At 48.9% G+C, this 26,879-nt stretch overlaps 1 protein-coding gene across 1 annotated transcript in view; it reads right to left on the bottom strand.

Annotated features, from left to right (window-relative positions):
• The window catches only part of PLXND1 (plexin D1), a 108,425-nt gene extending 84,944 nt beyond the window's left edge, over positions 1-23,481 (bottom strand). Inside the window, exon 1 of the mRNA XM_083155676.1 lies at positions 22,156-23,481. Within this exon, the coding sequence (XP_083011802.1) occupies positions 22,156-23,316 (1,161 nt within the window). The 5' untranslated portion in view covers positions 23,317-23,481. The remainder of the gene's footprint in view (positions 1-22,155) is intronic.
• Between the last annotated feature and the right edge of the window lie 3,398 nt (positions 23,482-26,879).

Genomic DNA, 26,879 nt, shown 5'->3' with positions numbered 1-26,879 from the left:
TCAGGGCACACCGACCTCTCCCCTCCTCCTAATACACAGGCATCAGGGCACACCGACCTCTCCCCTCCTCCTAATACACAGACACCAGGACACACTGACCTCTCCCCTCCTCCTAATACACAGGCACCAGGACACACTGACCTCTCCCCTCCTCCTAATACACAGATATCAGGGGACACACTGACCTCTCCCCTCCTAATACACAGACATCAGGACACACTGACCTCTCCCCTCCTAATACACAGACATCAGGACACACTGACCTCTCCCCTCCTCCTAATACACAGACGTCAGGACACACTGACCTCTCCCCTCCTCCTAATACACAGACACCAGGACACACTGACCTCTCCCCTCCTCCTAATACACAGACACCAGGACACACTGACCTCTCCCCTCCTCCTAATACACAGACACCAGGACACACTGACCTCTCCCCTCCTCCTAATACACAGACACCAGGACACGCTGACCTCTCCCCTCCTCCTAATACACAGACACCAGGACACGCTGACCTCTCCCCTCCTAATACACAGACATCAGGACGCACTGACCTCTCCCCTCCTAATATACAGACACCAGGACGCACTTACCTCTCCCCTCCTCCTAATACACAGACATCAGGACACACTGACCTCTCCCCTCCTCCTAATACACAGACATCAGGACACACTGACCTCTCCCCTCCTCCTAATACACAGACATCAGGACACACTGACCTCTCCCCTCCTCCTAATACACAGACATCAGGACACACTGACCTCTCCCCTCCTCCTAATACCCCTCCTAATACACAGACACCAGGGGATACACTGACCTCTGCCCTCCTCCTAATACACAGACACCAGGACACACTGACCTCTCCCCTACTCCTGATACACAGACATCAGGACACACTGACCTCTCCCCTCCTCCTAATACACAGACATCAGGACACACTGACCTCTCCCCTCCTCCTAATACACAGACATCAGGACACACTGACCTCTCCCCTCCTCCTAATACACAGACATCAGGACACACACTGACCTCTCCCCTCCTCCTAATACACAGACATCAGGACACACTGACCTCTCCCCTCCTCCTAATACACAGACATCAGGACACACTGACCTCTCCCCTCCTCCTAATACACAGACATCAGGGCACGCTGACCTCTCCCCTCCTCCTAATACACAGACACCAGGACACGCTGACCTCTCCCCTCCTCCTAATACACAGACACCAGGGGACACACTGACCTCTCCCCTCCTCCTAATACACAGACACCAGGGGACACACTGACCTCTCCCCTCCTCCTAATACACAGACACCAGGGGATACACTGACCTCTGCCCTCCTCCTAATACACAGACACCAGGACACATTGACCTCTCCCCTCCTCCTAATACACAGACATCAGGACACACTGACCTCTCCCCTCCTCCTAATACACAGACACCAGGACACATTGACCTCTGCCCTCCTCCTAATACACAGACATAAGGACACACTGACCTCTCCCCTCCTCCTAATACACAGACATCAGGACACACTGACCTCTCCCCTCCTCCTAATACACAGACATCAGGGGACACTGACCTCTCCCCTCCTCCTAATACACAGACATCAGGGGACACTGACCTCTCCCCTCCTCCTAATACACAGACACCAGGGGACACTGACCTCTCCCCTCCTCCTAATACACAGACATCAGGGCACACTGACCTCTCCCCTCCTCCTAATACACAGACATCAGGGCACACTGACCTCTCCCCTCCTCCTAATACACAGACATCAGGACACACTGACCTCTCCCCTCCTCCTAATACACAGACATCAGGGCACACTGACCTCTCCCCTCCTCCTAACACACAGACATCAGGGGACACACTGACCTCTCCCCTCCTAATACACAGACATCAGGACACACTGACCTCTCCCCTCCTAATACACAGACATCAGGACACACTGACCTCTCCCCTCCTCCTAATACACAGACGTCAGGACACACTGACCTCTCCCCTCCTCCTAATACACAGACACCAGGACACACTGACCTCTCCCCTCCTCCTAATACACAGACACCAGGACACACTGACCTCTCCCCTCCTCCTAATACACAGACACCAGGACACGCTGACCTCTCCCCTCCTCCTAATACACAGACACCAGGACACGCTGACCTCTCCCCTCCTAATACACAGACATCAGGACGCACTGACCTCTTCCCTCCTAATATACAGACACCAGGACGCACTTACCTCTCCCCTCCTCCTAATACACAGACATCAGGACACACTGACCTCTCCCCTCCTCCTAATACACAGACATCAGGACACACTGACCTCTCCCCTCCTCCTAATACACAGACATCAGGACACACTGACCTCTCCCCTCCTCCTAATACACAGACATCAGGACACACTGACCTCTCCCCTCCTCCTAATACCCCTCCTAATACACAGACACCAGGGGATACACTGACCTCTGCCCTCCTCCTAATACACAGACACCAGGACACACTGACCTCTCCCCTCCTCCTGATACACAGACATCAGGACACACTGACCTCTCCCCTCCTCCTAATACACAGACATCAGGACACACTGACCTCTCCCCTCCTCCTAATACACAGACATCAGGACACACTGACCTCTCCCCTCCTCCTAATACACAGACATCAGGGCACGCTGACCTCTCCCCTCCTCCTAATACACAGACATCAGGGCACGCTGACCTCTCCCCTCCTCCTAATACACAGACACCAGGACACGCTGACCTCTCCCCTCCTCCTAATACACAGACACCAGGGGACACACTGACCTCTCCCCTCCTCCTAATACACAGACACCAGGGGACACACTGACCTCTCCCCTCCTTCTAATATACAGACATCAGGGGACACTGGCCTCTCCCCTCCTCCTAATACACAGACACCAGGGGATACACTGACCTCTGCCCTCCTCCTAATACACAGACACCAGGACACATTGACCTCTCCCCTCCTCCTAATACACAGACATCAGGGCACACTGACCTCTTCCCACCTCCTAATACACAGACACCAGGACACATTGACCTCTCCCCTCCTCCTAATACACAGACATCAGGACACGCTGACCTCTCCCCTCCTCCTAATACACAGACACCAGGACACACTGACCTCTCCCCTCCTCCTAATACACAGACATCAGGACACACTGACCTCTCCCCTCCTCCTAATACACAGACACCAGGACGCACTGACCTCTCCCCTCCTTCCAGTCACTAATACACAGGTACCAGCGCACCCTATTAGTCAGCAGCAGATGTGATCCTGAGCGCACTCCATCCAGCGGGGTCTGGTTTTTGGATACTCAACCGCCAGAAGGGGATGCGCACTTCCCCTTTCAAGGGAGCTCCTCGTCGCCGGTCCCCGCCGCTCGCCCCCAGTTCCCCGCTCCCCCCCCCTAATCCTGACAGTCTCCCTGAAGCGGAGACGTGCAGGGATCGCGTCCCCAGCCCCCCAGAAACTGGGACACGCGTCCCAGTCAGATGGAGCCCCATCTCGCCAGTGGGGACATTTTGGCGAGCCCCGCGCTGGCTGAGAGGCGCTCCATCTGTAGCAGCAGATTCCGTTGCGCTCTACAATAGTAGACAGTGATAGAACAAACCGGGTAACAACAGACAGACCTGGAGGTCGGAGCGCCCTGCTGCAATATGTATTATCAGACTTCCCTGCTGGGATGGCAGCCGCCTGTACCCCAATCATGGGAACCTGACACTACCGCTGCCCTTGTCATGTCCTGCTCACATGGGACTGTCAGGGGACGGCCTTCCGAATCCGATCCCGATGCTAAGAGAAGCAATCATCGCCCTGATCCCACTACTGCGCTCCCCACTTCTGTTTTCAAAGCACTGGGAGTGGGATTAGGAGGTGCTGACAGGCCGGGATACGCCGACATTTGTATGTACATAGTGGCAGCAGGAATGGTGTGACAGGCAGGTGATGGAGATCCAGCGCAGCGTCTTATCGCGCTCATCTCTGTACCCTCACAGCCAGGGGAGGGGGCAGACATCTGACGGATTCATTTACAGACAATATCTAGGTAGACAGCCAATAGCTTGGCACCAAATGTCGACAGTGGCAAAAGTTTGACACAAGCAAAAGATCGACTTAGAAAAGGTTGACAAATGAAAAGGAGTGCCCTACTAGGAAAAGGGATTTGACCAGTCACATCCTGGGGAAGATGGATCAAAGTTGGTCAGAGATAAAGCAGAGAGAGACAAAGGAGTAACCAATCGTCTCATAACTGTCACGTTCGAGGCTGTGATCAGAAAATGACAGTTAGGAGCGTATCGGTTATTGCTCTATCTCTTTCCAAGCTTTGAGGCATCTCCCCCGGGGGCAGATTTACTAAGTCTGTGAAACTGATAAAGCAGAGAGATAAAGTACCAAACAACCAGCTCCCAACTGTCATTCTTTAAACACCGTGTGTAATGTGGCAGTTGGGAGCTGATTGGTACTATATCTCTCTCAACTTCATCACTCTCCAAGGCTTAGTACAGAGGTCATTCTGGTTGACCTGCAAGGCTGTGAAATTTGCAGCTTCGTGTGTCCTTTAGAAGCCGCCCCCGAACGCACACACTGCGAATGTCGGGGAGGAAATCACCCGAGCATTCGCAGAATGACCCCCTAAGTCTCTAAGCGAATCAGACCTCAGCGTCGTGCTTTCGGTGTGATTATAATTCAGTATGTTCTGGTTTTGGCAGAGGCTCCCTCAGGCATTTTGGTTCAATTAACAAGATAATTGATACAAATGGATGAAAACAGCTAAAATCACATCATTTTTCTACTCCAAAACCCAAATCCTAATTCTGAACTGCCGAAGACCAGATTCGGGACTCGATTTGGATCAGTCACACAATTCAGGTGGATTTGGATTTCTGGAGAACCGACCCCCACGTCTCTATATGATACACGGCAGTGTCTGTCCCCAGGGAAATGCACACAGCGAAGGTGTGTGTACCGGTGTGTACCGCAGATCAGGCTGTCCCAGAGGTGGAGTGCTGACCCCTGAAATGGGGGCGGATGGCGTTATCCTTAACACCTGGAATATACCTGAAATATACAGGGGTAGATGTATCCCGGCAGTGATCAGACGGGTATGGTATTAGGGATGGCCATCGTTGCCATTGCCATCGATGGCATTTCTGCAACTGGCCATCGATAGTGCTAAACTATGCAATGGATGACCATCGATTATTTTTACATATCGCTGGTCATCCATTGTGTTTGATTGATTGGCCTGTGGGCCAATCAAAACATGGCTTGTCGGGGGGCGGAGCTATGCTCTGTGAACCTGGCACTTTGGAACAGCATAGTTTTGCTGTTCCATCGATGGAGGGAAACCATCTGGTTCTCCCCCATCGATGGCAAAAGTATTCGACATCGGCCATGAACCATCGATGATTTTGAATCATCGATAGTCGATGGCCATCCCTATACGGTATAGTACATTGACAGTCAATGCGACTAGGTCGACACCTGAAAATGGTCAACATAGCATAGGTTGAAACTGGCAGACGGGCGACACAAGCTTAAGGTGGACATGGTCAGAACTCAAAAGGTCGACACCAGTTTTTCTAATTTTTTGTCACTGTCGACATACTATTCTCACTCCGGGCCAGATGCACTAAGCTTCAAAAGTGATGGAGAGTGATAAACAGCCAGCCAATCAGCTCCTGCCTGACATTTGTCAGACACAGCCTGTGACCTGACAGGTAGGAGCTGATTGGCTGGCTGTTTATCACTCTCCATTGTATCACATCTGGCCCTCTGTGTCCACCTGGATAATATGAACTAAGCTGATCTACACCAAAAATGCTTAAAATGCATGTTGACCTTTTCAGTGTCGACCATGTCAATACTAAGCTTGTGTCGACCTGTCAATGCCGACCTATGGAATGTCGACCATTTCCAGGTGTCGACCTAGCCGCTGTTGAAAATTAGTGGTCAATCTTGTGACTGTAAACCCAGGGACCGTGAACTCGATCAGCCAATGGCAGCTCCGACCCCTCCCAAATAACTGGAGTAACAAACCGCAATCAGTGTATGACGCAAAGCTGCTGCTGTACACATTGTATACAGTCATTGTACGGTGTAAGGTGCGCTGAATGCACTACACAATGCACTACACATTGTATACAGTCATTGTGAGGTGCGCTGCATGTTATACACTACACAATGCACTACATGATGCACTACACATTGTATACAGTCATTGTGCTGTGTGAGGTGCGCTGCATGTTATACACTACACAATACACAACACATTGTATACAGTCATTGTGCTGTGTGAGGTGAGCTGAATGTTATACACTACACAATACACTACACAATGCACTACACATTGTATACAGTCATTGAACTGTGTGAGGTGCGCTGCATGTTATACACTACACAATGCACTACACATTGTATACAGTCATTGTGCTGTGTGAGATGCGCTGAATGTTATACACTACACAATACACTACACAATGCACTACACATTGTATACAGTCATTGAACTGTGTGAGGTGCGCTGCATGTTATACACTACACAATGCACTACACATTGTATACAGTCATTGTGCTGTGTGAGGTGCGCTGAATGTTATACACTACACAATGCACTACACATTGTATACAGTCATTGTACTGTGTGAGGTGCGCTGCATGTTATACACTACACAATGCACTACACATTGTATACAGTCATTGTACTGTGTGAGGTGCGCTGCATGTTATACACTACACAATGCACTACACATTGTATACAGTCATTGTGCTGTGTGAGGTGAGCTGAATGTTATACACTACACAATGCACTACACATTGTATACAGTCATTGAACTGTGTGAGGTGCGCTGCATGTTATACACTACACAATGCACTACACATTGTATACAGTCATTGTGCTGTGTGAGGTGCGCTGAATGTTATACACTACACAATACACTACACAATGCACTACACATTGTATACAGTCATTGTACTGTGTGAGGTGCGCTGCATGTTATACACTACACAATACACTACACATTGTATACAGTCATTGTGCTGTGTGAGGTGCGCTGAATGTTATACACTACACAATGCACTACACAATGCAGTACACAATACACTACACATTGTATACAGTCATTGTACTGTGTGAGGTGCGCTGAATGTTATACACTACACATTGTATACAGTCATTGTACTGTGTGAGGTGCGCTGCATGTTATACACTACACAATGCACTACACATTGTATACAGTCATTGTACTGTGTGAGGTGCGCTGAATGTTATACACTACACAATGCACTACACATTGTATACAGTCATTGTACTGTGTGAGGTGCGCTGCATGTTATACACTACACAATACACTACACATTGTATACAGTCATTGTACTGTGTGAGGTGCGCTGAATGTTATACACTACACAATGCAGTACACAATACACTACACATTGTATACAGTCATTGTACTGTGTGAGGTGCGCTGAATGTTATACACTACACAATGCACTACACTACACAATACACTACACATTGTATACAATCATTGTACTGAGTGAGGTGCGCTGAATGTTATACACTACACAATACAATGCAGTACACAATACACTACACATTGTATACAGTCATTGTACTGCGTGAGGTGCGCTGAATGTTATGTGCACAATCCTATATTACACAATACACTAGTGGCTGCCCCAACACAATACACTACACAATGCAGTACATAATGTAGTACACGATGCACTACACAATACACTACAGAATGTAGTACACAATACACTACACAATGCAGTACACAATGCAGTACATAATGTAGTACACGATGCACTACACAATACACTACACAATGTAGTACACAATGCACTACACAATGCAGTACACAATACACTAGTGGCTGCCCCAACACAATACACTACACAATGCATTACAGAATGCAGTACACGATGCACTACACAATACACTACAGAATGCAGTACACGATACACTACACAATGCACTACACAATACACTACACAATGCAGTACACAATGTAGTACACAATGCACTACACAATACAGTACACGATGCACTAGACAATACACTACACAATGCAGTACACGATGCACTACACAATACACTACACAATGCAGTACACAATGCAGTACACGATGCACTACACAATACACTACACAATGCACCACACAATACAGTACACAATGCAGTACACGATGCACTACACGATGCACTACCCAATGTAGTACACGATGCACTACACGATACACTACACAATGCACTACACGATACACTACACAATGCACTACATGATACACTACACAATGCAGTACACGATGTACTACACAATACACTACAGAATGCAGTAGTAGTAGTAGTACGTTTATTTATAAGGCGCCACAAAGTGTCCGCAGCGCCGTACATAGCAAACAAAAAAAAAAAACAAATTACAAGGTAACGTACAGGGTGTGTAGAAAGATACAGTATAAATAGGGGTATAGCTGGTAGAACTAAAATCAGCATCAGTTCTGAAGTAGGTGTCAAAATAGTCAAGGAGACCGAAGATGAAGTAGAGGAAGGGAAGAACAGGACAGGTGAGGTAATGAGGTAGGGTGAGTACGTGAGGAAGGAGGGCCCTGCTCATAAGAGTTAACATACTAAAAATAGGTGGGTGGACGAACGAAATACAACAGGATAAGTAGGAATGGAGGGGAACGGAGGCAGGATAGGAGGATCAAAAGAGGTTAGGAGGAGGGATAGGCTAGTCGAAAAAAGTGGGTTTTGAGGGAGCGCTTGAAGGAGGTAAGGGAATCAGATAGCCTGATGGGTGGCGGTACACAATGTAGTACACGATGCACTACACGATACACTACACAATACACTACACAATGTAGTACACAATGCACTACAGAATGCAGTATGTAGTACACAATGCACTACAGAATGCAGTACACAATGCACTAGATACACTACACAATGTAGTGCACAATGCAGTACACGATACACTACACAATGTAGTACACAATGCAGTGCACAACTGAACACAATAGATCAACCAAACAACAATTGTCCCTTTTTCTCTGTATCTGAGGAATAAAGGAGAACACTGAGCGCAGACATTTGGCACACTGGAGCCGGCAGCTTACTACATGAGGTAAGGCCCGGACTGCGGTCATGCTGGAGATCAGGGCGCTGGGCTTTGGGTGGGGTAGATAATGACTTCAGCTGGGGGAACTCAGCAGAGATCTGCAGCCATACATTTCCTACAGGTCTGTATGGGGTGTAGTCACTAAAGAGCGAGGTTTCAGAAGTGGAGATGTTGGTCAGAGCCACCAATCAGATTGTGCTTATTACACCACACCTTCTAGAAGATGATAATAGTTACATATATTTTTTTGTACTCCCCGCGGATCGTATCGCACGCAAATCGCATGCAAAACGTGCGATCCGATGCGATTTAGTGCAAAACGCACGTATGGGCACCTTGAGCCTCATCTGTCATATGCAATGAGTTTTAAATAGATAGAATGGATTTATAGGGATGCAGTTACAATCCCGGCGGTCGGGATCCCGGCGTTCAGAATTCCGACGCCGGAATCCCGACCGCTGAAATGCCGACACATTCTCCCTCCGTGGGTGTCCACGACACCCCTGGAGGGAGAATAAATTAGTGTGCCGAGCGTAGCGAGGCACCGGGCCCGCTGCGTGGCAAGCGCAGCGAGCCCGCAAGGGGGGGCGATCCACGTCCCCCCCTTGTCGGCATTTCGGCTGTCGGGATTCCGGCGTCGGGATTCTGAACGCCGGGATCCCGACCGCCGGGATTCAATACTGAATCCGATTTATAAATACGTCCCATGTCTGCAGTGTGCTCTGTGTACAGTGTGCTCTGTGTACTGTGTGCAGTGTGCTCTGTGTACTGTGTGCAGTGTGCTCTGTGTACTGTGTGCAGTGTGCTCTGTGTACTGTGTGCAGTGTGCTCTGTTTACTGTATGCAGTGTGCTCTGTGTACTGTATGCAGTGTGCTCTGTGTACTGTGTGCAGTGTGCTCAGTGTACTGTATGCAGTGTGCTCTGTGTACCGTGTGCTGGAATACATTACTCTGGGGACGCGGATTACTTTACATGTATTCCGCGTCCGCTCCCCATGCTTCGGGCTGGGTGGCTCACTGCGCTCACCACACTTTATAAATGAACTCCACGCCAATGTGGATAGTGGGGGTATGAACAGGTCGGTTATGCGTCCGCTCGCCACGCTTCGGGCTGGCGTGGATAGTGGGGGTATGAACAGGTCGGTTATGCGTCCGCTCGCCAGGCTTCGGGCTGGCGTGGATAGTGGGGGTTTGAAAAGGAGGAATTTGCCAGTATATAACATGGAGCGCTGGCAAATGCCTCCGATAATTACTGAGACGTAGGAGAAAGATGGAGCACCTCTCTGCCAGCACCCGCATGATCCCCTCTCCGCCGGCGTCCGCCAGTGCAGGGGATCTGGTGGTTACCGGCGCTGTGTGAGAGGCGCCCACTAGGCTTGCCATGGACAGAGCCATGGACGGTGGGGACAGAGCCGGGCTGCCGCGGAGTCATTACACTAACTACGCTAGGCAGCCGTTGGGCCACGCTGACAGCGTAACTTACCCTACGCAGAAAACGTAGTGTAGCCGGGCGCCGTGCTATTACACCAGTACCCTCTGTTTCACCGCACACTCCTGGCAGACTGCTCAGATTTACTGTTACAGCCAGAAAACAAGGCTCCATAGCAATCTCAGTGATGTTATCTGGGATGTGAAGTGACAACACAGGAACTGTAAGCCACATCTGCACACAGTCAATGGGCAGAATCATGTAACTTGGCCACAGGAAAATACCCACAATTATCTCACCTGGACCTGTCAGATAGCTACACACAGATGGCGAGAGGAGATTACAGCGATATCTATTGCTGTAATTCCTCACGCCCCAGAACAGCGCCCGGCACCCTCGCTGTCCTGCTAGAAGAGGTTTCATATTAATTATAACAAAATTCTGATAATTGATGTTATGTGGCTGTAATAATCATTTAAAGTCACGGAAAACTATTTGGGGCAAATCTGGTACTAGAGTTATGAGAACTCCTGTAATGTTACTTTCTCTGCCAATATCATTGGTAATAAAAAGTTCATTAATTATTCTTCATTATCATAGTATTTTATGGTGCCACAAGGGTTCCACAGCGCCACACGTTGTAAATAAGCATTCCGCAGCATGGCTCTCGCTAGCGATATCCTCTGTCGTCCTGCATATACAGACGACGGAGGATGTTGCTGAAGATGCACGGGAGTGCGCTGTGTCCGTACAATGGCCCTTATTCAGATCTGAGCTCAATACAAATTTGTTCGGAAAATGGGCAAAACCATGTGCACTGCAGGTGGGGCAGATGTAACATGTGCAGAGAGAGTTAGATTTGGGTGAGTTATTTTGTTTCTGTGCAGGGTAAATACTGGCTGCATTATTTTTACACTGCAATTTAGATTTCAGTTTCAGCACGGGATACGGTCGTATCGTCGACCCGACTTACGTCGACAGTCATTAGGTCGACACCGTTGGGTCGACAGGCAACAATGTCGACATGGTTCTAGGTCGACATGGATGAAGGTCGACAATAATTATTTCCGATAAAATAAATGTCAGTAGGTACAGTATGATGCGTTAATGAGTTAATAATATTCTCTGTGATTTGAATCTCCAAACAATATCATTGAGTTTGACCCTCCTGAGCGATGTAATTTGTTATATCTTCCAGTGTGTATGCTCAATATCGTTAACGGGAGTCGTTAATGATGTATTTCGCCCTCTCTACATGCAGCTCAATTGTGACTATATCGTTAACAACTGCATGTACAGAGAGGGGACCCAATGATTTTACTGAACGATATCGTTATTCGATATCGTTCAGCGTGTATATGAGCTATATCATTCACTTGGGAGTTCAAGGAGAGTCGACTCGTTACCGATATCGTTCATCAACAAAATCGCCCAGTGTGTATGGGGCTTAATGCTTCAATTTGACGACATGATTAACATTTATATTTAAAACAAATAAGCAACGTTTAAGTCATTACAGGACTGGATCTACAGAACATGCTAACGATGACGTTTATTAATACACCACACATAACAGGCGTGTGCAGCTACACAATACATGTCACATGCTCTTGTTGTGTCCCAACACAATAACACAAGTCCCCGCCACGTGTTACTGAGTCTCAATCATCAAGACTAAAATAGAACGAAAACATATTTGGGGGCCACACACTTTGACGAGAGAAAGGGAAATATAAATAAAGAGATCTATGAGGCCAAGACGCACAGCTGTCGCTGGTAATAATCAAGTTTCAACAATGGCCATCGCAATGTTCTACTTTCTCCGCCTCCATAGAATGGACTGGCTCTATACCACACACTGGGGGTGATTCAGGGTGGATCGCTGTGAGGCCGATGCTTCGGGTCTGTGCCCCCGCCCCCTGTTCGACCATCTCCGGCCTAGATAAAAGTAATTTCTCCCGTACGTAAGTGGCGTTTTGGCGCTCCGTAATCAGCTAAATTTGTTGTTTACGAGCCAGCCTGAATCACCTCCACGAATCGCCCCTTACACAGACACATAATGGTGCTATTTGTGCTGTTACCTATAGCGACCAATCAGAATGAAGATGAGGTTTCTCTCACACAGTACAGTACATGAAAGTGATCACACAGGATGTGTTATGTTTGGTCAATATTTTGAAGGTCGAAATGCATTAATGTCGGCATGTTTAAAAGATCAACATGTTCAATATGTTAACATTAAACTTGCCGACACCAGAATGTGAACATATTTTTTTTTTTTGTTTTTGCTTATTTTAGCCTAACCTTAAATTTAAATCGAAACCCTAACCATCAACAACAAAACATTTTTGGTGTTGACATTTTTAATGTCACCATTTTGAATGTGTTTAACCATCTTGACCTAAACAAATGTCTGCATTTTATTGTCGACTTAATGAATGTGTCGGCAGACTGAGCGTAAAACTCTGACCTTCTGGTGTCGACATAGTGTATGTTGACCTGAATGTAGAGCGGTTATCTTGACCATGTACTGTAGCGTCGTGTTATCAAATAAGCCCCCCCCTAACGTATCGCCTTATTCCCAGATCTCCCTGTTGGCCACGAGTTGCTTGCAGCAATCTGTACAAACATGCCCTGCTCTCAACACACATCCTATGGAGATATGAATCTGACGTTGACTGATATAAGTGTGCTGTAATAGCATCAGCAAATCATTCAAGGATCGTATGTTCTCTATGCAGCCCCCAGGGAATGTCCTTCATATTTGGGAAAATTAGTCTTTGTTTTTTTTTATTATTCTGACTAAGGTTCAAACTCTGTGAAAATGACACAATCCAGTGTTTACACAGACCGGGCGCATTACGCAGAGACAGGGAGCGCTGTGGTTACCCGGTGCATGCTGGGAGAGGCCTGTCATCCCAGCCATTGCGCTGGGACAGACCGGGACCATTCCTCAGGGGACATCGGGTGCTGAGTCTACCAGCGGTTATGTGCAAACACCACTAAGCCACAAATATGCCTATGGAGAAACATGTGTGAGGCCAGGAAATAAGCTCTATTATTGCCAGAAATGGACCATGACACATAATGGGCATTTATTACCACTAGTGAGAGACCAATGACCCTTTAAATGGCATATTTCACCATGAGAACATGCCTGATACTAATGCATCACTTCCTTCAGTGCTCCGAAGCAAAGTCTATACATCATCAGACAGGGTTTGTGCGGGTGATTCAGGTTGGTTTGCAAAAGCAAACTCCTTCAATGGAGAAAACCATGCTGCACTGCAAGTGGGGCAGAGGTAACAGGTGCAGAGAGAATTACATTTGGGTGAGTTATTTTGTTTCTGTGCAGGGCAAATACTGGCTGCTTTATTCTTACACTGCAATTTAGATTTCAGTTTGAACACACCCCACCCAAATCTAACTCTATCTGCACCTGTTAAGTTACATCTGCCTCATCTGCAGTGCAGCATGGTTTTGTCCATATGCAAATATTGCAGCCTTGTCTGAATTAGGCACATAGTTGCCACTTTGTTTTACCTTTGTGTAACTATTTCCTATGCCGTTTGCACAATACCCACAAACACGCAGGTTCACACCTTTTCATTTGTTTTCATTCTTACTGTAGCGATGTTTATGTTTCATTTGGAATGAACCATTTGGAAACGTCCGGCGCAGTTGGCAAAGAGTTAATATAAAGTGCAGGAGTCTGGAAATGAATCCAAAATCTCCTGACAGGCTGCTGCTCCCCCAGATTCCTCAGAGAAATGCAAGTAAGGGTCTGTTTTCATAACCCACAGATCAGGAAGATTAATTTACAATTTCCACTGAATCCTCACCACCGACTGTTTGGGCTCAGAAATCTCCAACATGACTATGAGTCACTGGGAGCCTGAACAGGACAATAAATGTTGGTGAAACGTTTGTCGGTAACATCTAGAACATCTTGTAGGAGCCTCAACATTGTGCTACAAACACATCTGACAAAGATCTGGGAATCTCCGCTGTGCTCAAAATAACCATTTTTATAAATTGCTCCCAGACGTTCCCCTTTCAGCGCTGCCGAATGCTGATATTAAGATGGACGACTGTAGCCCGCTACCCCAAATTTCCTGCATACCTCTACTCTTTAGAGGCGTTCCCTAAGAGGGGAGATGAGACAAAAAGGGGGCAACTGAGTTCCCAGTAACGGATGAGAGCTGTCTTCTGGGGCCAGTAATATTGAGAATTGGTAATGTTGAGCCATGGTACTTTATGGAGACGTGCGCAGACAAATTCATGGCGGCACATCTTTGAGGGCCTGAATCCAAACTTGGTCAAATATGGATGCTGTTAGATGGTTTTTGTACTGTGCATATGTCGGCGTCGCATTGTGCACCCGTCCCGAAGATTATCGTATGTCAAAATGATTTTGGTGACCGTTTTCAGATGGACAATCTGTGCCAGCATGGGGCTAGTGAAACGTTCGTTGGCGTGACGGATATGCAATAAATGGTGCAACGTTTCACGTGAAGCGGTGGATTAGAGCTGAAGCCGGTGGGCTCGTCTGTATGAATTCCAATTACTGCGACATTAGCATAAATTTGCATAAAGGGTCTATTTTCTAAGTCTAGGAAACAGATAAAGTTGACAGAGATAACGTACCAGCCAATCAGCTCGTAACTGCTAAGTAAGAAATGGCGTCTAGGAACTAGTGATTCTCCAGGGTATACATTACCCTTTCCGTGTCTCCTTTCCTTATTGTCTATTTGTACTAGAGGCACATCAAAATTTCGAACTTTTTTTTCATTGAATCTATCAAGTTTGAATAAACAGAATTTTTTCCCATGTTTTCAGCTGAGCTGCCGTTCATGCCCTCGAAATAAAAAAAGTCACTGGGATTTTCAATACAAATATGTTCGCAATGCCGCTGCGTACTGTCGCTGCTGTGGTGGTATTCGCGCACACATATGAATCAGGCCCAGATTTCATTGAACTGGTTTTAGCATGGATATGCGGCCAAGAGTTCCCTTCCCGGCCCCCCAGAAAGGTGGGCAATTCTCCCGGATTCTGCAGGACATCCCCCCCCCCCGCCTTTCCCAAGCATTAAATTACCTAAATATGCAAATAGCGTTATTTTAACCCCGCCCCCTCAATAACCTGCAAATCGCCGGATATGCAGTACTGTAGGCGGGGCTTGATGACGTCTACATCAGGCCCCGCCCCCAAAGTGCTGCTGACAGTCTCCTCTCCGTGCTTCTCCCCAGGAGAGAAACTTTGAAAGTAGGCAACCCTGCCACCCAAATCAAAGATGCTTCATCAGTTGCGCCATCGATTATCGGACTCCAACATTCTGCGTCTAAATCCTCAGTGTAATTTCGGTCGTTAATCAAACTTGCCGCATGTGCTGTGCAATAAAAAAAAATTATTACAAAAATTGCTTAAATACGTAAACATCGGCATTGCGTCCGTCAGCAAATCAGGCCTTGGTCTACTTCCTGTAAATGCTGCGGAATATGTGTGCGCTATATACGTAACTGCAATTAATATTACAGCTGAAGTAACCCTACGCCAGCGGCCGGGGGGCTCCTGGCAGCACGTACGTCCTCGGCGCGCTGAGAAGTTGGGCTGCGCAAGGTTCCTTAGCTCTCGCTGATCTCTGCACAGAGGGGGACGTGGGAAATCCAGCAGCTGTGAGCTTACAGCGGCACTGGAGCGTCTGTGACTCATTAGTGCGCTGGGGACAGAGGACGTGGGAAAACAAACTCACTCCCCATCTAGAACCTTTATCTCCCTCCCAGAGATCCTTTTATTGGCTAAAAGCGGAGCCGGGAATTCACTCGTCTGAAACCTTCAAATCCGCAACCGGCTATAAAACAACAGGAATATGGCGGTACGGCCGTGTCATGTATCACCATACATAGATACACTGGGGTGATTCAGGTTGGGTTGCAAAGGTAAACTCCTTCTTTAACCACTTGAGTTGTGTGCTCGGACATTTTCCGGGCTCAGCTGCAGCGGCCTGTCCGGGCATACCACTATGTAGTAGGTGCACGCCAGTGGTGCCTCCAGCGGAGCGCCACTGGTTCACCACCTCTAGGCCCCCCCACCCCCTCCGGCGATCGTACGCCAGAGCTCCCCTGCTGCCAGCCGCCAATCGCCATTTACAGAAGTGACGTAGGTGGCAGGCTCGGGGATGTTCGGGGCGGCTTGTGGGGACTCAGGAGTTCAGGCGCCTGAGTCCTAACGAGCAGCCGGGAACATCCCCGAGCCTGCCGTCTGTGGTCAATGCTGACTGTGACTGGCGGCTGGGGCAGCAGCATACAAATGCCGGAGCGGAGGTGGGGGGGGGGCTTCCTGTGGTTTGTCCTGCCCCAGAAAAACCCACCACTCAAGGGGTTGATGGAGAGTTACTTTTGGGTGGGGTGTGTCCAAAAGTAGCTCTCTCTTCACATGTTACATCCGCCCCATCTGCAGTGCAGCATGTTTGTTTTTTAGTCCATTAAAGAAGGAGTTTGCTATTGCAAACCAACCTGAATCACCCCACTGCCCAATGGGTTTTATAAGATGCAACAACTGCTATATAGAGGCTTTCGCTGCTAGGAGTTTATACATACCCCGGCTGCTGCTAGGAGACTGGGCAGGTCTGGCGCAAGCTGATTGAAAGCACCACGGAGTATGCTGGCGCTATCATGTTATAACAATCATGGGTTTTGGTCAGCTGAATAGGACCCTTTTTACAAGCAATGGTTAATTGTGTAACACTTTCTATAGCCCCCTGTAGCCTCCTGTTCATTGTGATGTAATGAGTCCGCAACACCTGTGGTGCCTTATCTTTCTGATACCACTTTGTGTTACTGAGTACAGGTGGGCACCCATAAACACCTCTGTGGGTAAACACAGCGATAAAGTCCATTGTTCCCAGAGGACTCACCTTGTAAGCTGCGCTGATAAAGAGGTCTCGGCCCAGCCTCCATTGCAGAGCGGAGATTAGGGTGACAGAGGTGCCACATCCTTGCTGTGTTCCCTGAACTTTCCACTGAAACTAGGGACAATTTAAAGTCCACCCATATCCTTTGCACAATGGATGCAGCCATAGCATTTGTTTATTATCAGTTATTAATAGAGCACACATATTCCGCAGCGCTGTACAGAGAAGATTATCAGTTATTTATATAGCGCACACATATTCCGCAGCGCTGTACAGAGACTATTATTACCAGTTATTATATAGCGCACACATATTCCGCAGCGCTGTACAGAGACTATTATTACCAGTTATTATATAGCACACACATATTCCGCAGCGCTGTACAGGGAATATTATTACCAGTTATTATATAGCGCACACATATTCTGCAGCGCTGTACAGAGACTATTATTACCAGTTATTTATATAGCACACACATATTCCGCAGCGCTGTACAGAGACTATTACCAGTTATTATATAGCGCACACATATTCCGCAGCGCTGTACAGAGACTATTACCAGTTATTATATAGTGCACACATATTCCGCAGCGCTGTACAGAGAATATTACCAGTTATTTATATAGCGCACACATATTCCGCAGCGCTGTACAGAGACTATTACCAGTTATTATATAGCGCACACATATTCCGCAGCGCTGTACAGAGACTATTACCAGTTATTATATAGCGCACACATATTCCGCAGCGCTGTACAGAGAATATTACCAGTTATTATATAGCGCACACATATTCCGCAGCGCTGTACAGAGACTATTATTACCAGTTATTATATAGCGCACACATATTCCGCAACGCTGTACAGAGAATATTATTACCAGTTATTATATAGCGCACACATATTCCACAGAGCTGTACAGAGAATATTATCACCAGTTATTATATAGCGCACACATATTCCGCAGCGCTGTACAGAGACTATTATTACCAGTTATTATATAGCGCACACATATTCCGCAACGCTGTACAGAGAATATTATTACCAGTTATTATATAGCGCACACATATTCCGCAGCGCTGTACAGAGAATATTACCAGTTATTTATATAGCGCACACATATTCCGCAGCGCTGTACAGAGACTATTACCAGTTATTATATAGAGCACACATATTCCGCAGTGCTGTACAGAGACTATTATTACCAGTTACTTATATAGCGCACACATATTCCGCAGCGCTGTACAGAGAATATTACCAGTTACTTATATAGCGCACACATATTCCGCAGCGCTGTACAGAGAATATTACCAGTTACTTATATAGCGCACACATATTCCGCAGCACTGTGCAGAGAACAGTTGAACATTCACATCAGTCCCTGCCCCAGTGGAGCTTACAATCTATATTCCCTACCACATGTACACGCTTACACTGACATTCTAGGGTTAATTTTGTTGGGAGCCAATATACCTACAAGTATATTTTAGGATTGTAAGAGGAAACCGGAATACCCAGAGGAAACCCACGCAAGCACAGGAAGAATATACAAACACTGGGGCTCAGTGCTGTGAGGCAGTAACGCTAACCATTACACCGTCCATTGTTGAGAATACGTTCTATTCTTGACTAGTAGAAAGTGAGGTTAGAGGCACTGTGTGCCTCAGTGATGTCACCGGCTGGTCTTTCAACATATAAACAACATTGGGACAAAATTTGCAGCACTGCGACCTGTACAGCCGCAGATTGATGTCACTGTCCCAGAAGGGCCTGATTCAGAGCTGACTGCGGGCTGCTACATTGCAAAGCCCAGCAATCAGGTGTACACCACTCCACCAGAGTAAAATGTCACCCCGTGCAGGCCTGGGAATTGCTGGAAATCCATTCACAAGCTGCTCGCCAGGGACTTATTTCCCAGTGTGTGCAGTCTGTGCGTACCATCCCGTCTGAATAGCCCCGAGCACAACATGGCAGCTGTCGCTGTTTTGGTGACATACACTCTGACCCTACAGCACATACAGATGTAACCCATAGGACTGTCCACGACTTCCCCCCTCACTGGCGGTGTCACTTTGTCACACGCACAGATCTTCCACCCCTGACTGGCACTTTGCATGTTGTTTTGTGGTGTGGTGCTTTTGCCACTTGCCAGCTGGTGTTGGCCTTTACACCTCACTGTCGCCCAGGTCTCCCAGAGATCACCCCGATGGCAGGAAGTGTCCTGGGCCTATAGAAGCTGACACTTTTGTTGCCTTTCTACTTGCACAAGCAATTAAAGCGTTTATACCATCCCATTCCAATTAATTCATCTTTACCATCCTGACCGGCAGAACGAGACCCACAACTGGGGTCCCTATAGCTTGCATGCCGGGTTCCCATAATCCTTTGCAAATGCGTTTTATGAACGTTTCAGATGCTGCTGGTGGAAAAAAATAAGCAAACGCTGAAGTTGTTGCTAAGCCGGTGGTTTTCAGTCGTGACCACGATGACGGTATGCAGCCACCACGTATAATGGCTTCTAATGAGCGTGGAATGAGAAAGCCTTGTGGCCGCAACAGAGCGTTAGCGCTGGTTGTAACTGATCTATTGAACTCCAGCAGCCAATGAGGGAGCAGGGAACTCCGAAATGCTGTCAGGGGGGGGGAATTAATAGTTTTTTGTTTTGTTTTTTTGGTTGCCCGTTACTTACGTTAGCTATTCTGTTGGGGAAGTTAGGAACCTATATATCAACGAGTGATTAAATTAATTGTGAGTGATAAAGCGTATTGTGTATGATAGATGTTGCTGCAGCCAATCAGCCCCATACTGTCATTTTTTGGAGCACTGTTTATCGTACGCGGAGAGTTTTACCCCCCACGGTTATATCATTTGTTAATAAATAAGCCCCCAATAGGAGAATCACAATAGCACCATACTGTATGTTGGCAAAATGCTGTATATTTGCTAGTTGGATATCTACATATTGGTAAGTAAAATTGGATGATGTTTGTGCGTTTGTGTGCACATGTGTGTGCGTGCGTGTGTATGTGTGTAGGTATGGGAGGGTCACCTGGACTAATAGTTCCAAATACATAAGCCATTCCCTTGAATTAGCTGCATTAGAAAAACTCAGTCCCTGCCCCAGTGGAGCTTACAATCTATATTCCCTACCACATGTACACGCACACACAGACATTATAGGGTTAATTTTGTTGGGAGCCAATTAACCTACCAGTATATTTTTGGATTGTGGGAGGAAACCGGAGTACCCGGAGGAAACCCACGCAAGCACGGGGAGGATATACAAACTCTGCACAGTGAGGCAGTAATGCTAACCATTACACCATCCGTACTGCCCCCGTACTTCAATCGCAGTTATAGGCTTTTAGTAAAATATAACAGGAACCTTATTTCCCAAAAATATCACAGCCATTCACTGTGCAGCATGTGGGACCCCGAGACTCCCAACAATGTAAGACTGGTCATTATCACAGCTCATTATAGGGGGAAACAGTCATTGGGTCACCATCATGTTGGTCGGCATTTAGGTCGACATGCAGAAAGGTCGACATGAGTCTAGGTGGGGTTTTTCACATTTTTTTGAGCCGACATGTGCCGACAGGTGGTATTTCATGCCCTACCATCCACTAGGGCATGGTGGGAGAATAAAATAGTGTGCCCGAAACACGTGAAAACCCAATGTCGACCCAATGACCCTGTAGACCTAACCCATGTCGACCTAGACTTATGTCGAGCTTCCTGCATGTCGACCTAATGGTGTCGACCTAATGACTGTCAATCAACATGCTGGTGACCTAATGATCCATACCCATTATAGGTACCCAGCATTGCGGATGACCTACAAAACAGGGGTGACACCTCTACAGGTGGTCTACCAGCACATACAGGGGTGACCCCTCTAATGCACCTTAATAACAGGTAATGGGAAGCATCTGACAATTCTAACATCAACACCCCATGACTGATCCCTATCTTATCCAACAAAATATCCCTACTTTTATTTAATTACTTTTTACTGATAACCTCATGGCCTTCACACCTACAAGACGTCTTCTCAGGGCAGATGGTAGCTGGTAGGTTTTATGGCACCCTAGGCAAAACTTACCACTCCCACCACCAACGTTCCAGGACCTCCGGTTGAACGGTCCAGGTGTTGTCTTACACATTCAGTACCTACCATTTGTATTTAGTTCAACAAGGACGCCTTTCTCAGAGTTATCCCTCATTCTATGATAGACTCAGGGGTGCCCCCCAGACCCTGGAGCCCCTAGGCAGTTGCCTAATGGTGGAGTTGCCCCTGCTTCAAGCACCATTATGCCAACCCCAAAACATCACTCAACAAACTTCCAAATCATTGGACGTTCTCCTAATGGGAACATACCACAACGCTCCATTCACAGAGTGAGTTCTACAAATGATACAGGATTGCACCCACACAAGTACCTAAAGTACCACCAAATGCAAAACCCAACAGAGCAGTATTATTCATGCCAACCGTGTGCCAATATTACTTACCTTTTCCTAGGAAGACCCTATACCCCCTCTATAAATAATATATAAAACTAGAGTTACATTGTGAAATGGGGGGGGGGGGGGGGTTGTTTGTAGATCTCCATAGGCAACCTTAAAAACCTTGCAATGACTGTAGACTTATTGACTCACCTTGAAGCTCTTGGCGTTGGCCTTTGGTTCACAGCTGGGCCCTGTCCCCTGCACCACACCGTCCAGCACAGACACCTTTCCATGCTCCTGGCTCTCAAAGCAGCCTCTCCGGGCCCCGCGGATCTCTCTGCCCACATCCTGCAGCCCAAAGGCACAGAGCGCAGCCTCCCGCTGGCCCTCAAACACCCCGAAGATTCTCCCAGGCTCCGCGTAGACAGACAGCAGGCGCCCATAGAGCGTGCCCACCGGACCCTCGCAGCTTAGTCTCAGTTGGATGTAAGACTCTGTGATCTTGCGAACCTCCTCCCGTGGATTCGGTCGCAGGCAGAAGCGAGCGAGGACGCTGCTGGGTCGGCTATCCTTCCCCGTGGGGGCGGGCTCCGTGTTCATTGCCAAATAGCCGAAGCCGCCCTGCTGAAACGCCCGCACGAACACCAGGCGCTGCAGGCTCTTGTAACTCTGCTTCACCTTGAAGATGTTGTCCTCCGAGGGGCTTATGTCAAAGGTGAAGAGCCGGGAGGGGTGGCTGGCGTTCAGGGCGCGGAGAGAAATCTCCGGGCTGTTCTCAAAGCGGTGGTCGGCCACACTCTGGTTCCAGGTGAAGAACTGGCTGCCGTAGCCGGTGTATGTGGCCCCCACCAGGAGCCGGGTGTCCCCCTGCTGGCCCCTGACCAGCAGCCCCACGGTGGAGGCGTTGGGGTGGTTGGCAGCGATGTTCAGCATGCTAGGTACCACGTTGTGCGGGGGGAAGGGCACGGCGCGGAGCGAGACATTCCGCGGGGCGCGGAGCTCGCACAGCCCCTGGTAGACGGATCCGCAGGCCAACAGAAACCCTTGCTCCGAGTCCAGCTCCAGGATCTTGTTGTAGTTGGGGGTCGGTGCCCGGGGGAACTCGCAGGAGGACTCCGGGATCTGCGGGGCATGGCACAGCGGGGAGTCTGGCACCGGGCCGGTCACTTCCTCCTGCTCCAGGCTCAGGTCTCCTGCCCGCAGCTGGTACAGCCGGTTCACCGCCGCCAGGTATACCCGCTGGCCGGCAGCGTCCAGGGCGAAGTTGTTAGTGGGCTGCCCGGACTGGAACCTGTTGAGCAGCCTCAGCCCAGAAGCCGCGGAGAGGAGCAGCAGCAGCTGGCAGAGTGCAGTCCCGGGAGCCGGGGGCATGGCTGGTCATAGGGGGCAGCGAGTGCTCAGCTCCTCTTCACAGAACCCTGATGCATGGCATCAGCTGGCTGCCTGGTGCCCTCTCTCACACTCTCCCCGGCCAGGATAGGTATCACACAGTGCACTGTCTATCACCAAACTGGTGCTGCTGTCTCCACTGCCCCCTCCTCACTGTGCCCGGACCCTCCCACTGCTCCCTACTCCACTCCTCCCGGGGAGTAACTCTCAGCTCCCAGTCCGTCACACTGTGTGCTTCATCCTCTGCCCTCACACTGTCTGTCTTATTACTGTCTTATCCCTGTCTGTCTCTTCATTCTCTTATCCCTTTCTCTGTCTCTTTATTCTCTTATCCCTGTCTGTCTCTTCATTCTCCTATCCCTCTCCGTCTGTCTCTTCATTCTCTTATCCTTGTTGTCTCTGTATTCACTGAGTCTTTCTTTCTTTCTTTCTCTTTCTTTCTTTCTTTCTTTCTTTCTTTCTTTCTTTCTTTCTTTCTTTCTTTCTTTCTTTCTTTCTTTCTTTCTCATTCCCATCTCTCTAGCACCCCTACTGTCTCAATCACTCCCTTCTCTCTCTCTCTCTCTGTCCCCTCAGCCTTTGTCATGTGAATATGATTAACTACTACAGATATTTTTTTTTTTTTTGGAGGGGGGGGCTTGCTTGTATTATCTATAGAGGGGAGGAAGGGGTGCTTGCTTGTATTATCTATAGAGGGGAGGAAGGGGTGCTTGTATTATCTATAGAGGGGAGGAAGGGGTGCTTGTATTATCTATAGAGGGGAGGAAGGGGTGCTTGCAGTATCTATAGAGGGAGGAAGGGGTGCTTGCAGCATCTATAGAGGGGAGGAAGGGGTGCTTGCAGCATCTATAGAGGGGAGGAAGGGGTGCTTGCAGCATCTATAGAGGGGAGGAAGGGGTGCCTGCAGTATCTATAGAGGGGAGGAAGGGGTGCTTGCGGCATCTATAGAGGGGAGGAAGGGGTGCTTGCAGCATCTATAGAAGGGAGGAAGCAGGTGTGCTTGTATTATCTATAGAGGGAGGAAGGGGTGCTTGCAGCATCTATAGAGGGGAGGAAGGGGTGCTTGCAGCATCTATAGTGGGGGGGGGAGGAAGTGGTGCTTGCAGCATCTATAGAGGAGAGGAAGGGGTGCCTGCAGTATCTATAGAGGGGAGGAAGGGGTGCTTGTATTATCTATAGAGGGGAGGAAGGGGTGCTTGCAGTATCTATAGAGGGGAGGGAGGGGTGCTTGTATTATCTATAGAGGGGAGGAAGGGGTGCTTGCAGTATCTATAGAGGGGAGGAAGGGGTGCTTGCAGCATCTATAGAGGGAGGAAGGGGTGCTTGCAGCATCTATAGAGGGAGGAAGGGGTGCTTGCAGCATCTATAGAGGGGAGGAAGGGGTGCTTGCAGCATCTATAGAGGGGAGGAAGGGGTGCTTGCAGCATCTATAGAGGGGAGGAAGGGGTGCTTGCAGCATCTATAGAGGGGAGGAAGGGGTGCTTGCAGCATCTATAGAGGGGAGGAAGGGGTGCTTGCAGCATCTATAGAGGGGAGGAAGGGGTGCTTGCAGCATCTATAGAGGGGAGGAAGGGGTGCCTGCAGCATCTATAGAGGGGAGGAAGGGGTGCTTGCAGCATCTATAGAGGGGAGGAAGGGGTGCTTGCAGCATCTATAGAGGGGAGGAAGGGGTGCCTGCAGCATCTATAGAGGGGAGGAAGGGGTGCCTGCAGCATCTATAGAGGGGAGGAAGGGGTGCTTTCAGCATCTATAGAGGGGAGGAAGGGGTGCTTGCAGCATCTATAGGGGGGAGGAAGGGGTGCTTGCAGCATCTATAGAGGGAGGAAGGGGTGCTTGCAGCATCTATAGAGGGAGGAAGGGGTGCTTGCAGCATCTATAGAGGGGAGGAAGGGGTGCTTGTAGCATCTATAGAGGGGAGGAAGGGGTGCCTGCAGCATCTATAGAGGGAGGAAGGGGTGCTTGCAGCATCTATAGAGGGAGGAAGGGGTGCTTGCAGCATCTATAGAGGGAGGAAGGGGTGCTTGCAGCATCTATAGAGGGGAGGAAGGGGTGCTTGCGGCATCTATAGAGGGGAGGAAGGGGTGCTTGCAGCATCTATAGAGGGGAGGAAGGGGTGCCTGCAGCATCTATAGAGGGGAGGAAGGGGTGCTTGCAGCATCTATAGAGGGGAGGAAGGGGTGCTTGCAGCATCTATAGAGGGAGGAAGGGGTGCTTGCAGCATCTATAGAGGGGAGGAAGGGGTGCTTGCAGCATCTATAGGGGGGAGGAAGGGGTGCTTGCAGCATCTATAGAGGGAGGAAGGGGTGCTTGCAGCATCTATAGAGGGAGGAAGGGGTGCTTGCAGCATCTATAGAGGGAGGAAGGGGTGCTTGCAGCATCTATAGAGGGGAGGAAGGGGTGCCTGCAGCATCTATAGAGGGGAGGAAGGGGTGCTTGCAGCATCTATAGAGGGGAGGAAGGGGTGCTTGCAGCATCTATAGAGGGAGGAAGGGGTGCTTGCAGCATCTATAGAGGGGAGGAAGGGGTGCTTGCAACATCTATAGAGGGGAGGAAGGGGTGCCTGCAGCATCTATAGAGGGGAGGAAGGGGTGCCTGCAGCATCTATAGAGGGGAGGAAGGGGTGCTTGTATTATCTATAGAGGGGAGGAAGGGGTGCTTGCAGCATCTATAGAGGGAGGAAGGGGTGCTTGCAGCATCTATAGAGGGAGGAAGGGGTGCTTGCAGCATCTATAGGGGGGGGAGGAAGGGGTGCTTGCAACATCTATAGAGGGGAGGAAGGGGTGCCTGCAGCATCTATAGAGGGGAGGAAGGGGTGCCTGCAGCATCTATTCTATAGAGGGGAGGAAGGGGTGCCTGCAGCATCTATAGAGGGGAGGAAGGGGTGCCTGCAGCATCTATAGAGGGGAGGAAGGGGTGCTTGTATTATCTATAGAGGGGAGGAAGGGGTGCTTGCAGCATCTATAGAGGGAGGAAGGGGTGCTTGCAGCATCTATAGAGGGAGGAAGGGGTGCTTGCAGCATCTATAGAGGGGAGGAAGGGGTGCTTGCAGCATCTATAGAGGGGAGGAAGGGGTGCTTGCAGCAACTATAGAGGGCAGGAAGGGGTGCTTGCAGCATCTATAGAGGGGAGGAAGGGGTGCTTGCAGCATCTATAGAGGGGAGGAAGGGGTGCTTGCAGCATCTATAGAGGGGAGGAAGGGGTGCTTGCAGCATCTATAGAGGGGAGGAAGGGGTGCTTGCAGCATCTATAGAGGGGAGGAAGGGGTGCTTGCAGCATCTATAGAGGGGAGGAAGGGGTGCCTGCAGTATCTATAGAGGGGAGGAAGGGGTGCTTGCAGCATCTATAGAGGGGAGGAAGGGGTGCTTGCAGCATATATAGAGGGGAGGAAGGGGTGCTTGCAGCATCTATAGAGGGGAGGAAGGGGTGCCTGCAGCATCTATAGAGGGGAGGAAGGGGTGCTTTCAGCATCTATAGAGGGAGGAAGGGGTGCTTGCAGCATCTATAGGGGGGAGGAAGGGGTGCTTGCAGCATCTATAGAGGGAGGA

This window comes from Crinia signifera, chromosome 8, assembly GCF_055691185.1.
Source record: "Crinia signifera chromosome 8, ASM5569118v1, whole genome shotgun sequence".
NCBI lineage: Eukaryota > Metazoa > Chordata > Amphibia > Anura > Myobatrachidae > Crinia > Crinia signifera.
Note: the sequence above shows the minus strand (reverse complement) of the source record. Positions and strands in the feature narration are given on the sequence as shown.